Source organism: Bidens hawaiensis, unplaced genomic scaffold (genome assembly GCF_021521415.1).
Source record: "Bidens hawaiensis isolate Kalapana, Puna unplaced genomic scaffold, B.hawaiensis_p1.1 tig00030750_1, whole genome shotgun sequence".
In the NCBI taxonomy this organism is placed as follows: Eukaryota; Viridiplantae; Streptophyta; class Magnoliopsida; order Asterales; family Asteraceae; genus Bidens; species Bidens hawaiensis.
In genome coordinates, this window is record NW_027495125.1 from 145708 (window position 1) to 158182 (window position 12475).

Genomic DNA, 12475 nt, shown 5'->3' on the forward strand with positions numbered 1-12475 from the left:
TAGTTATAAGATAGTTTTAAGCACAATTAGTGTGAAACGTGTATGCTAGCCCTGAAAACATTAAATAGGAGAACATAATTCACCTTAGCAAAGCTTCACTTGCTCAATAAATCCTGACTCTAGCCTTGTCTAGCTCGATACTTGTAATCGACTAAACTCATGGTTACTACTCGAAAGACAACTCATACTGACCCGATGCTAACCAAATAGGTACTATGGGGCCACCAACCCGAGCGCAACTCCAAGCTCATATGAACCGGGTCGCCCCTTGACCCCTTGACCTTAACCACCTTGCATGTAGGTTACTCACCCACTTATCAAAATGACAGAATAACCACTTAACCCCAACTCCAAACCGTTAACCGATAGATTTTGGGATGCTATGTTAAAACTATTAAACATGATTCTCGTTTATCTTTTAATTATAATAACAAACATTTCAACCTTTGTACTCGTAAGGTTGACGTAAACACAACCCACTTCGTGTCTACATGCTCGACTTGAAACACATTCAAAACCAAATACTTCCTATAATCAATTTTTCCTTTGAACAACACATTCAAAAATCATACGAGTTGTATAAATGGATCAAAAACTACATAGTTGATAATTTCCTTGCATACCAAAGTAATCATTAATACAATCATACAATTAAAATCACTACACGGGTAAAACCAAACTGTTCATAATGTAAACCGGCCCAATTCTAAGTGTTTAGATTTGGTTTTGTAACGAATTTTATATTTTTGATAATTCTTCTTATCTCGTTTACAATATTCTAAGTTACTAGAATAGATAAACACAACGCAATGTACAAGTCTCACTGCATTACGTACAAGTAGAACTTCAATAACATTTCATTCATCTAAGTTATTAGAGGTTTATAAATATCGGAGAAGAAGCACACAACACAATTTCTTTCTTGGGGAACAAGCGATCCATCATCTCACGACTATTAACGCCGATTGATCCACAAACCCTAACACATTTCTTCTGCCATGGCTATGGATATCGATTTCGCTTAGTACCGATTGCGCTGTCAGCTTCAAGGTCATGAAGATGACGTACGTATCTTCTCTCTATGTTACTTTTATTGTAATTTGTGATTACGAAGGTTTTTAGTTGCTTCGAGTTCACTAGGTTAGTTATATTGATTGAATTGGTTCTGTGATTTGAATAATTGAACGATTTAGTGGTGAATTACGAGTTAGTTTATTGGTTATTTGAGATGCTGTTGTAGTTTAGGGCAGTACAGCTAGAATACTGTGTAATAGAAGTAGTTACGGTTTCGTGACCTGTTAGTGTTGCATTGATTTTGTTTACTGGAATTTTTAGGTTTTAGCAGGTCATCTTATTCACCTTATTGTATGACTATGGCTAATTAAGTAACTTACACTCCCTAGCTAGGCTAGTAATAGATGCTTTTGTAACTAATTGCGAGTTAGATTGGGTTAATTTGTTGATTTTTTGTGACGTTGTTGCAGTTTACGGCGATACAGCTACTGTCTTAGTTTCATGGAAAAAGTTACAGAAGTTACGGTTTCGTAAAGCTATGGGTGTTACATTGATTTTGTTTACTAGAATTTTTAGGTTTAGAATTCATCTTATTCTTGTTTTGATTATTATATGGCTCATTCAGTAATTTACACTCCCTACGTTTTGAAAATAGATATGGATTCATTTAGCTCTTAGATGTTAACTGATGTTTTTGTAACTAATTGGTAGTGGGTAGCCTGTGAACGATTTCGTGGTGAATTACTAGTTTGATTGGGTTCGTTGTTTGTATATTTATGATGTTGTCGTTTAGGGCAATACAGCAAGAATACTGTCTTAATTTCATGGAAAAATTTATAAAATTTACGTTTCGTAACCTGTAGTGTTGCATTGATTTTGTAGTGTTGCATTGATTTTGTTTACTAGAATTTTTAGGTTTAGCAGTCCTATTATTCACCTTCTGATTATTATATGGCTACTTCAGTAATTTACACTCCTTAGGCTATGAAAATTAGCGATGATTACTTTGAAAATAGATATGAATTCATTTAGCTTTTATATGTTAACAGAGATTTTTGTGGTAGGTAGTTTGTGATAGCAATAGTTGTATGGTTCATTGTTACAGGAAGAGTTAATGCTCACTTTGACTGTTTTGTGATTCCGCTGTTTTTTAGTAAGATTTAGTTGCTAGCGAGTTCAGTAGTTTAGTTGTATTGATTGTATTTGTGCTGTAATTTGGAAAATTGAATGATTCCGTGGTGAATTACGAGTTTTATTGGGTTACGCTGTTGATTATTTGAGATGTTGTAGTTTAAGGCAATATAGCAAGAACACTGTTCTAATTTAATGGAAAAAGTTATAGAAGCTGAGGTTTCGTAAAGCTGTTGGTGTTGCATCGATTTTGCTCATTAGAATTTTTAGGTTTAGCATTCATCTTATTCACCTTATTGTATGGCTGATTAAGTAATTTACACTCCCTAGGTAGGTTAGTAATAGATGCTTTTGAAACTAATTGGTAATAGGTAGTTTGTGAATTGCGAGTTAGATTGGGTTAATTTGTTGATTATTTGAGATGATGTTGTAGTTTAGGGCAGTACATGAAGAACACTGTCTTAAATTCATGGAAAAAGCTATAGAAGTTACGATTTAGTAATGTACTATTAGTGTTACATTGACTTTATTAGAATTTTTAGGTTTAGCAGGCATCTTATTCACCTTTGGATTATTGTATGGCTAATTAAGTAATTTACACTCCTTAGGCTATGAAATTAGTGATGAATTTTAAAGACAATATTTGAAAATAGATATGGATTCATTTAGCTCTTATATGTTAACAGATGCTGTTGTAACTAATTGGTAGTAGGTAGTTTGTAATTGCATTGTTAAAGGAAGTTTTAATGTTCACTTTGACTGTTTTGTGATTTCGATGCTTTTTAGTAAGATTTAGTTGGCTAGCGAGTTTTGTAGTTTACTTATATTGATTGAATGTGCGCTATGAATTGGAAAATTGAACGATTCCTTGGTGAATTACAAGTTAGATTGCTTCGTTATTTGATTACTTGAGACACTGTTGTAGTTTAGGGCGATACAGCAATAACACTGTATTAGTTTCATGGAAAAAGTTATACAACAATTTCGTAAAGCTATTATTGTTGCATTGAATTAATCGAATTTTTAGGTTTAGCATTTATCTTATTCACCTTATTGTATGGCTAATTAAGTAATTTACACTTTCTAGGTTATGAACTTAGAGATGTGTTTAGCTTCTATGTGTTAACAGATGCTTTTGTAACTAATTGGTTGTAGGAACTTTGTGATAGCAATAGTATCATGTTGCATTTTTACAGGAAGAGTTAATGTTAAATTTGACCGTTTTGTGATGAATGCTGATGCTTTATATTTGTTTATTTCTAGGTTCGTGGTATATGTGTTTGCGACAATGATGGAATAGCAACTTCATCAAGGGACCAAACCATCAGGTTCTGGTCTTTGGATCAGACTAAGAATGCTGCTTACACTTCTTCTAAGATACTACTTGGGCATACTAGTTTTGTTGGACCACTGGCTTGGATTCCTGCGAATGAACAGTTACAGAAGGTGCCCTTGTATCTGGTGGTATGGATACACTTGTTTTGGTATGGAATATAGCGACCGGAGAGAAAGTACAGACTCTGAGAGGTCATAAAATGCAAGTCACGGGAGTCACTGTGGATGGATCAGACATTGTGTCATCTTCTATGGATTGGTTAGTTAACTGTATTGACTATATGTGATGTTAGTTATTTGCCACAGGACAGGATTATCATGCACTGTGGTTTATGTTGTATGGGTTTTAAGGAAATATTGTCTTTTTAGTGATGTGTTCTTGAGACATGCAAATCAATCTGATGAAAGTTGAGTACTTAAAATCACAATGTTTCTATAGTAGGAACAAAGGGTGTTTTAACTTTTAGTGTTTACTTGCAAACTAAGGCAGAAATACCTTTAAAACTATTGATTTGCGGTTATTGTATGTGGTTTGTGGATCCATAGTAATTCATCTCACATAAGTACTAAGTACGCCTTGATTTCTCTGGAAGATATCAATCAATCAATCAATCATGCCCAGTAAAATCCCACCGACAGCAAAGCTATAAGTAGGGTCTGGGGAGGGTGGGATGTAGGTACACCGTACCTCTATCCAAAGGAATAAAGAGGTGGCTTCCAGAGAGACCCTCGGCTCTAAGTACATGTGTATGAAGCAAAATAAAGGAAATCAAAGTTTAACAGTTATATAAAAACTACTACTAATTATAATAATATTAATAATAAGATCACAGTTTAACAGCTATATAAAAGCTAATAATAATTATAATAATAATAATAATAATATATGTAAGGGAAATACCATTATGGTATGTGACCTAAATAAGTTAAGTCTAAGCCCTAAGGTATTCAATTCTCTCTAAAAATCCTTAACTTTAATTCTACTTCTCCACGAATTCCAATCCTCAACCATGTCCTCGGAGAGGTTTAGGTCTATCAAATCATGCCTAATCCTCTCATCCCAAGTCAATTTCAGTCGTCTTCTACCCCTCCTCCCCTCTATAGTAATGTTTTCTACGGATCTAATAGGATTCGTCGTCTGTCTTCTCTTTACATGTCCAAACCATCTCAATCTCCCCTCTCTTATCTTGTCTGCTATGTTCGCCACCCCTAATCTCTCGCGAAACACAACGTTTTTTATTCGGTCTAGCCTTGTGTGCCCACACATCCAACGTAGCATTCTCATTTCTGCTACCTCCATCTTCCGCACTTGTGCTTTCTTGATGGCCCAACAATCTGTTCCATATAGCATTGCAGGTCTAACTGCCACCCTATAGAATTTTCCCTTTAGTTTAGTCGGGAAACTCTTGTCGCACAATATACCTGTGGCTGCTTTCCATCTACACCATCCTACCTGAACTCGGTGGGTCACATCACTGTCTAATTCCCCATCGCTCTGTACAAATGATCCTAAATACTTGAACTTCGTTACCTGCGGGACCACCTGCCCTTCAATTGTGATCTGTGCGTCTTCATTGTCGTTTATCCCACCAAAATCACAGTGGAGGTACTCCGTCTTAGATCGGCTAATCTTTAAACCTTTTGTCTCTAAGGTTGTTCGCCACTCCTCAAGCCTCATGTTAGATCTTGTTTTTTCTCAGCAAGTAACACAATATCGTCTGCGAACATCATGCACCACGGGAGAGTCCCCTGAATCGACTTTGACAACTCATCCAAGACTACTGCAAAAAGAAACGGGCTCAACGCTGACCCCTGGTGAAGACCTACCTCTACAGGAAAGAAATCAGTATCCCCCACTGGCGCACGGACACTTGTTTCACTCCTGGTATACATATCCATAATTATCTCTATGTATTTCCTGGGCACTCTTCTACCCTCCAAGCACTCCCAGAGCACCTGTCGTGGCACACTGTCGTAGGCCTTTTCTAGGTCAATAAACACCATATGTAGATCACGCTTCTTCTCCCTATACTTTTCCATTAATCTTCTTATAAGGTGTATTGCCTCTGTGGTGGAACGCCCCGGCATGAAGCCAAATTGGTTGACCGTAACCTGAGTTTCTCGTCTAAGTCTACCCTCAATCACTCTTTCCCATAGCTTCATAGTATGACTTAGTAGTTTGATTCCTCGGTAGTTACCACAACATTGGGCGTCTCCTTTGTTCTTATAGATAGGAACTACAACGCTGCTCCTCCACTGGTCTGGCATCTTACCTGATTTGAGAATACTATTGAACAGAGTAGTTAACCACATGACTCCTTCCTCCCCCAGACACTTCCACACCTCGATGGGTATGTTGTCTGGGCCAACCGCCTTAGACCTTCCTATCCTCCTAAGTGCATCCTTCACCTCTTCTCGTGTGATCCGTCGGCAGTAGCAGTTATTCGATTGTTGTCGTTGAAAGTTTGTGTTGTCATGTTCTTCTTGGTAAGCTCTCCCATTGTTAAAAAGATTGTGGAAGTAGGTTTGCCATCTTAGCTTGATGTCCTGCTCCTTGACCAGTACATGCCCATCTGTATCCTTTATGAACTTCACCGGTCCTAGATCTTGCCTTCTACGCTCCCTGGCTTTGGCAATCTTAAACATAGCATGTTCCCCCTCTTTTGTTTCTAGACTTTCATACATCCGTTTAAAGGCCGCCTTCTTTGCTTCCGCCACTGCCTTCTTCGCCTCTATCTTGGCCGTTTTGTAGTTGTCCCTCAATTCCACTCGCTCCTCCTCATTCGTGCACCTCATTAGCTCCCTAAAACATCCTTGTTTGTCCCTTATCTTGTCTTGCACTGCGTCATTCCACCACCAAGACTCCTTCTGCCCACTTGTCTTTCCTGTTGTGACCCCGAGAGTCTCCTTTGCTACTTGGATGATCTTTGTCTCCATAGCTTCCCATATATGAGTTGAGTCCCCATTTAGTCGAGCCCACGTATGCAGTATGAGTTTATCCTTAAACAGTAGGAGATTTTCGTCCTTCAAATTTCCCCATCGAATTCTCGGTGTACCTTTATTCTGTCGAACAGTCAGCTTATTTCTGAAGGCTATATCTGTCACTAGTAGTCGATGTTGAGTCACAACTGCCTCCCCAGGTATGACTTTGCAGTCCTTCCACCAACGTCGGTCTCCTTGCCTCATCAAAAGGTAGTCAATTTGCGTGTCGCGTCCGCCACTGCTAAAAGTGATTAAATGAGAATCTTGTTTCCTAAAATAAGAATTTATAATACCTAGGTCATGTGCCACCGCAAACTCTAGAAGATCTGTTCCGGTCTCATTCCTATCACCAAAACCGAAACCCCCATGTACGGCTTGAAAACCATCGTTAGCCTTACCAATGTGTCCATTAAAATCACCTCCTATGCAAATCCTCTCCCCCCTAGGTATGCCCCCTACCACTGCGTCTAGGCAATCCCAAAATTCTCTCTTTTCCTGATCCCCTAGGCCTACATGAGGCGCGTAGGCGGAGACTACTACCATTACTTCCTCTCCTAGTACTAATTTCAACACCATAATCCTGTCATTATGTCTTATCACCTCCACCACACTAGTGTGTATTTCCTTAGCCACTAGAAACCCCATTCCATTCCTAGCTCCATCAGACCCCGAGTACCACAACTTATACCCATTACACTCAGCCCCTCTATGTCCTTTCCACTTAGTCTCCTGGAGGCATGCTATCTGAACCCTACGTCTTTTAAGCACATCTACCAATTCTAGCAACTTACCATTTAATGTTCCTACATTCCAAGAAGCCAAACGCAATATACGCTCCCTATCTTTACTCTTTCCTACACCCCTCGTTTCAGGACATGGTCTCAAGTAATAGTCATGGTTCCTACGCTCTATGGTTGCAACTAATCACACAAACACAAGCAATAGAACACCAAATCAATAGTAATAATAATAATAATAGTAACAAAAACTAATAATAATAATAATAGTGTGTAGCAAAAAACAAGCAATTGAAGTTAGATCATGAAACCCAATACCCAGCTCTATTCAAACAAATCGGGCAGCTAAACCCAACTCAAATTGTGAAATTGACAAGTGCAAAAGTGCTCAGAAAGAAACAAGATTAGTGAGGATGGTGAAGATTAAAGGGGTAGAAATACCTGTGTACCGCAAAAACTATAAATAAGACGTAAAAAAATTCGCCGGCCGACTTACGATCTCGTTGTCTCGCTCCTTCGGTTTCGAGCGGTGGCTTGCGGGTGGTTTGTGGTGGAGAAGAGGGGCGAGTGGAGAAGAGAGACTTACCTGTTGTCGGAAGCTTTCCAGTTGATACCGCCGGAAAAACTGCCGGAGGACTTGTACGGAGATGTGAATGTTGGGGGTAATTGGTAATTGTACGGAGAGAACGTTGGGACTTTTGAACGTTGGGGGTAATTGTGAGTTTTAAGAAAGGCTTATTTATATTTATACTTACATAAAAAGTTTTAAGAAAGGCTTATTTATACTTACATAAAAAGTTCTTATACAAGAGCTTTGAAAAATAAATGTGAGTTTTAAGAAAGGCTTATTTATATTTATGAATATATCTTGGATGCCTTGCTGGCTAGTAACTCATAAAAATAAATGTAAGTTTGTAAGGATTTCTGCTTTAGGGTTTTGAAAGCTGTAGGATAACAATTTCGCAGGGACTAGCAGCCGATATCCTGTTAAGTTTGCTTACATATTTTCTTCTCTTATTTGTAAATTTGATTAGTTTGTGCTTGCTCATACAGTTGAGAGAAAGGATGAAACAAATGTTTGTTAGTAAAGGTGTTCAAAAGCCTTATGCCAGTACATATTATCTAAAAGTAGATTTCATCTTGTTAAAAATTAAAATTCTACTAGGTCATCTCATGTTGGAAATTTTGTTGTATTTACATATATTTGATCATGTTTTGCTCATCATGGCACCTGATATTGGTTTTTTCCATTTATTTCTCTTATGAAAGTACCCTAAGACGTTGGAAAGGAGAGCACCAAAGTGAGGTTTGGGAAGCTCACAAGGCACCGATCCAAGCAGTAAGGAGATTACCAACCGGTGAACTTATTACAGGTCTAAATGCATCTTATTCATTATAGTACAGTTTTGGATTTGATTTTTCATGCTATATCAATCTGGATGTTAATGAAATTCTTCATAACCTAGTTGGCTACATTTATAATTAAAGGTTTTTTTATATAATTGTGATCCAGGTTCAAGCGACAGCACAATAAAACTTTGGAAGGGAAGCACATGCACACATACGTTTTCTGGCCATACAGGTATACCCTTACCTCTGTCTAATTTTTTCATTATTTCTTTTAGTTGAACACATAGCTTGTATGCTGATGCATTTTTCCATTTTGCAAATGAGTTTATTTAATTTGAATGTGGTTATCTTTTTGGGAACTCTGCAGATACGGTGAGAGGTTTGGCTATAATGCCTGATTTGGGCATACTTTCTGCGTCACATGATTCGTAAGCTTTCTGGTTCTGAAGTACTTCTGTGTTTACTGTTTAAGCATATATATGTACATTTTGTGCTTTAAATTGACCGGTAGTCTTTGGTATATAATGACAGGTCAATTAGGTTATGGGCGCTAACTGGTGAGGTTTTACTGGAGATGGTTGGTCACACAGCCATAGTCTATTCTGTTGATGCACATAAATCTGGGCTTGTTGTCAGTGGCAGTGAGGACGGATCAGCGAAGATATGGAAAGGTGATATATCTTGTTTTTTCATCTTTGCATGAGTGATATTAGTTACAAACTATCAAATATTTCTGGTACTCAATTTTGATTCTTAAATAATTTTGTTCTTAAGTTGTTGATAGTATGTTTTTTGGCTTCTAGATGGAGTTTGTGTCCAAAGCATAGAGCATCCTGGCTGTGTTTGGGATGTCAAATTCTTAGAAAGTGGTGATATTGTGACTGCATGTTCGGATGGCGTGGCTCGTGTCTGGACTGTACACCCGGATAAGATAGCTGAGACGTCTGAACTTGAGGCATATGCTTCTCTACTTTCCCATTACAAGGAAAGCAGGTATTTACCACCATCTTTTAGAAAATATGCTTTTCTTTTTGGCATTTTTATTGGATTTATTTGATTGAAATGAACAACCTTGGATAGACATTAACATTTTGATGGCTGCCTAATTTTCAAGCAATTCTAGCTGGTTTATTAATTCCATTTGTCTTTTTAATTTGGCTAAATGTTTTTTCTTTGGGCTTGTGACTATGAGCCAGATAACATTTTTCCATATAAATGAGCCTTACTATCCATGCTTTAAGCTAAAATTTAAAATTGTGTGGTTACTATAGAATCCAGATATGTAGTAGAAGTTAAGCAAATATTTTTTTTCTTTTATGAAGTTCAGATTTGGATGAGTGATTATTAACTTACAAAGTAATCCATGAGCTGTGTAGAATAGCACATTTGGACAACTATGTTAGCTATCATATCTTCATTATTTATAAGATCTTCATTTTATGTTTAATAGGAAGAGAGTTGGAGGCTTGAAACTGGAGGAATTACCTGGTCTAGAGGCTTTGCAAGCTCCAGGTACTATTGGATTCTTGTTCTGGTATAAGATTTGGACCACATGGAATTGGTTTGTTTGAGCATTGTATAAATATCAGTTAGTTAGCAACTGTTGTAATTGACTAATTATTCATCAGCAATTAGAGGGTTTAGGGTTATTTTTGTCTATTTCATTTCATTAAATGCAAATGTTCTATTTGGTAAATCCTATAGAAGTATTCTATCAATTTAAAGAAAGGTCTTGTGATGTTTGTTAGTGTTTATCGACCATTTACATTCGTGGAAAACCAAAAAGGTTTAGAGTTTATTGAACGTCAATTATAATTGTATGATAGATCTTGATGTTTTCATAGTTTACTAGTATAGCATTTATTGATTATTTGACTTTAATGAGGCTTATTATTCAAATAAAGCACATTCTCTATGTATTTCTTAAGCCATCATTTCGTGAAAGAAACAAAATAGCTTCTAATCCTAAATTCATTTGATTCTGTGATGATCAGGAACCAAGGATGGGCAGACAATAGTTGTACGTGAAGGTGACAATGGTGTTGCATACGCGTGGAATATGAAGGAACAGAAGTGGGATAAGGTATGAATCTATAACATGTGTCGTGTATGTATATTTAGGCAGACACAAAAATCTTACATGAAGCAAGCCGTATAATCTATTTTCTGTTTTTTATTGTTCAATCCATATTCATTGGTACATTTGGGAGTTATGAGATCATAATATAAGGTCAATCATGACAACTCAAGTTAATCAGTGGCTAAGTTTTCTGTTAGGTGTTTTTATGTATTTAAATGACTAGGTTCCCTAGTTATGTTAATATTAACCCATTTTTCTTACATGAAGCAAGCCGTATAATCTATTTTCTGTTTTTTATTGTTCAATCCATATTCATTGGTACATTTGGGAGTTATGAGATCATAATATAAGGTCAATCATGACAACTCAAGTTAGTCAGTGGCTAAGTTTTCTGTTAGGTGTTTTTATGTATTTAAATGACTAGGTTCCCTAGTTATGTTAATATTAACCCATTTTTTATGTATTTTAGATCGGTGAAGTAGCTGATGGGCCTGATGATGGCATGAAACGCCCTGTTCTTGATGGGGTTCAGTATGACTTTGGTTAGTCTATTAAGAATCTGCTTTGCCTTAAATGTCTGCTTTTTTTTTCTTTCTACTGAAACCACAAAAAATGTGTAGTGTTTGATGTCGATATTGGAGATGGTGAACCTATTCGAAAATTGCCTTATAATAGATCAGGTACTTTCCTGTTCTTTCAAGATATGATTCAGTAACATAATAGATCATTATCAAAAAATATATATGGTGATGATGGTTGGTTTGTGTGTCATTTACAGATAATGCTTATGACACGGCTGATAAGTGGCTTCTCAAGGAGAATCTGCCTCTTTCTTACCGTCAACAAGTTGTAGAATTTATATTACAAAATTCTGGGCAAAAAGATTTTATTCTTGATTCGTCATTCCGTGATCCTTACACTGGAGGTAAGTATAAGTTCACATGGTGTGATTCAGTAATCATTTTTCATAGATTTATTCGTTTTAAATTACTGATGTTGTGTCCTGTTTTTTAGCCAATGCTTATGTACCTGGACAGTCTTCTAAGCCTGGTATGTAATTATTGTTGGATAGAATTTCATTTTGTTTCATGTCTACTTAAAGTAACCCCCCCCCCTTTTCCTTTTTTCTCTCTCTCTGATATGCTTACTTCGCAATTCTGCAACCGGAACAGCCGTATCAAGCAAACCAACATTCAAACATTTACCCAAGGTATGCTTAATGTCTCAGAGTTTACTTGTAGAACTAGCACATATTTTTTGCTTCCCTATTAGCTGTGTTACTGTTACCTGTTGTTTGGAAATTTGTATTTTGTTTTGTTATGTGGTTTGGTTAAACGACTTGTTAGCTTGAACACATTTGCAGTGAATCTTGAACTGTAAATTAGTATCCTTATGTATGTGATCTCAATTCTGTAATTGCTAAATTTATATATCATGCTCATACTTTGTAATTTATGTTTCTTAAGTTTGATTTGAGATTGGGTAAGAAGCTAAATTGGAAACTTCAAGTGATTATAACCAATATAATTATTTTATTGGAAACAACTGAACAAGAGCACACATATTTAATCTTTCTTCTAAATTTTTAGAAGAGCACACATATTTAATCACTTATCTTTGTCTAGATTGAGTTGTTCCAATGTGGATATAATTAAATGTTACTGATATGTCTACACACAAACTGATTGTCACCTTAAACTTGTAATTTTGGTTCTTTTGTAGAACAGTGCACTTTGATGTTGCTTCTATATAGATTAGAAAGTTTCTCAGTATTTTTTCCCACGAATGCATGTTCAAGTGTAATATCTATAACTTACAACTACTCTTTTTCAGAAAGGAATGCTTG

General features: G+C 36.6%; 1 protein-coding gene across 1 annotated transcript; it reads left to right on the plus strand.

Annotated features, from left to right (window-relative positions):
• Positions 1–861: 861 nt before the first annotated feature.
• On the plus strand, positions 862–12065 carry LOC143580860 (ubiquitin homeostasis protein lub1-like). Its single transcript, XM_077063783.1, has 14 exons — positions 862–1064; positions 3409–3739; positions 8469–8572; positions 8713–8781; positions 8917–8977; positions 9081–9220; positions 9353–9542; positions 10000–10061; positions 10544–10632; positions 11099–11171; positions 11250–11309; positions 11408–11554; positions 11644–11679; positions 11802–12065. Exons 2-14 carry the CDS (start codon positions 3612–3614, stop codon positions 11978–11980), a joined length of 1338 nt encoding a protein of 445 aa, XP_076919898.1. The 5' UTR covers positions 862–1064; positions 3409–3611; the 3' UTR covers positions 11981–12065.
• Positions 12066–12475: the final 410 nt, after the last annotated feature.

Excerpts from the sequence above, each read along its gene's own strand:
- LOC143580860 (XM_077063783.1), top strand. The coding sequence starts at position 3,612 with ATGGATACACTTGTTTTGGTATGGAATATAGCGACCGGAGAGAAAGTA. Across the intron at positions 11,310-11,407 it reads ATTGCCTTATAATAGATCAG|ATAATGCTTATGACACGGCT; the intron begins GTACTTTCCTGT and ends TGTCATTTACAG. Across the intron at positions 11,680-11,801 it reads TGGACAGTCTTCTAAGCCTG|CCGTATCAAGCAAACCAACA; the intron begins GTATGTAATTAT and ends CAACCGGAACAG.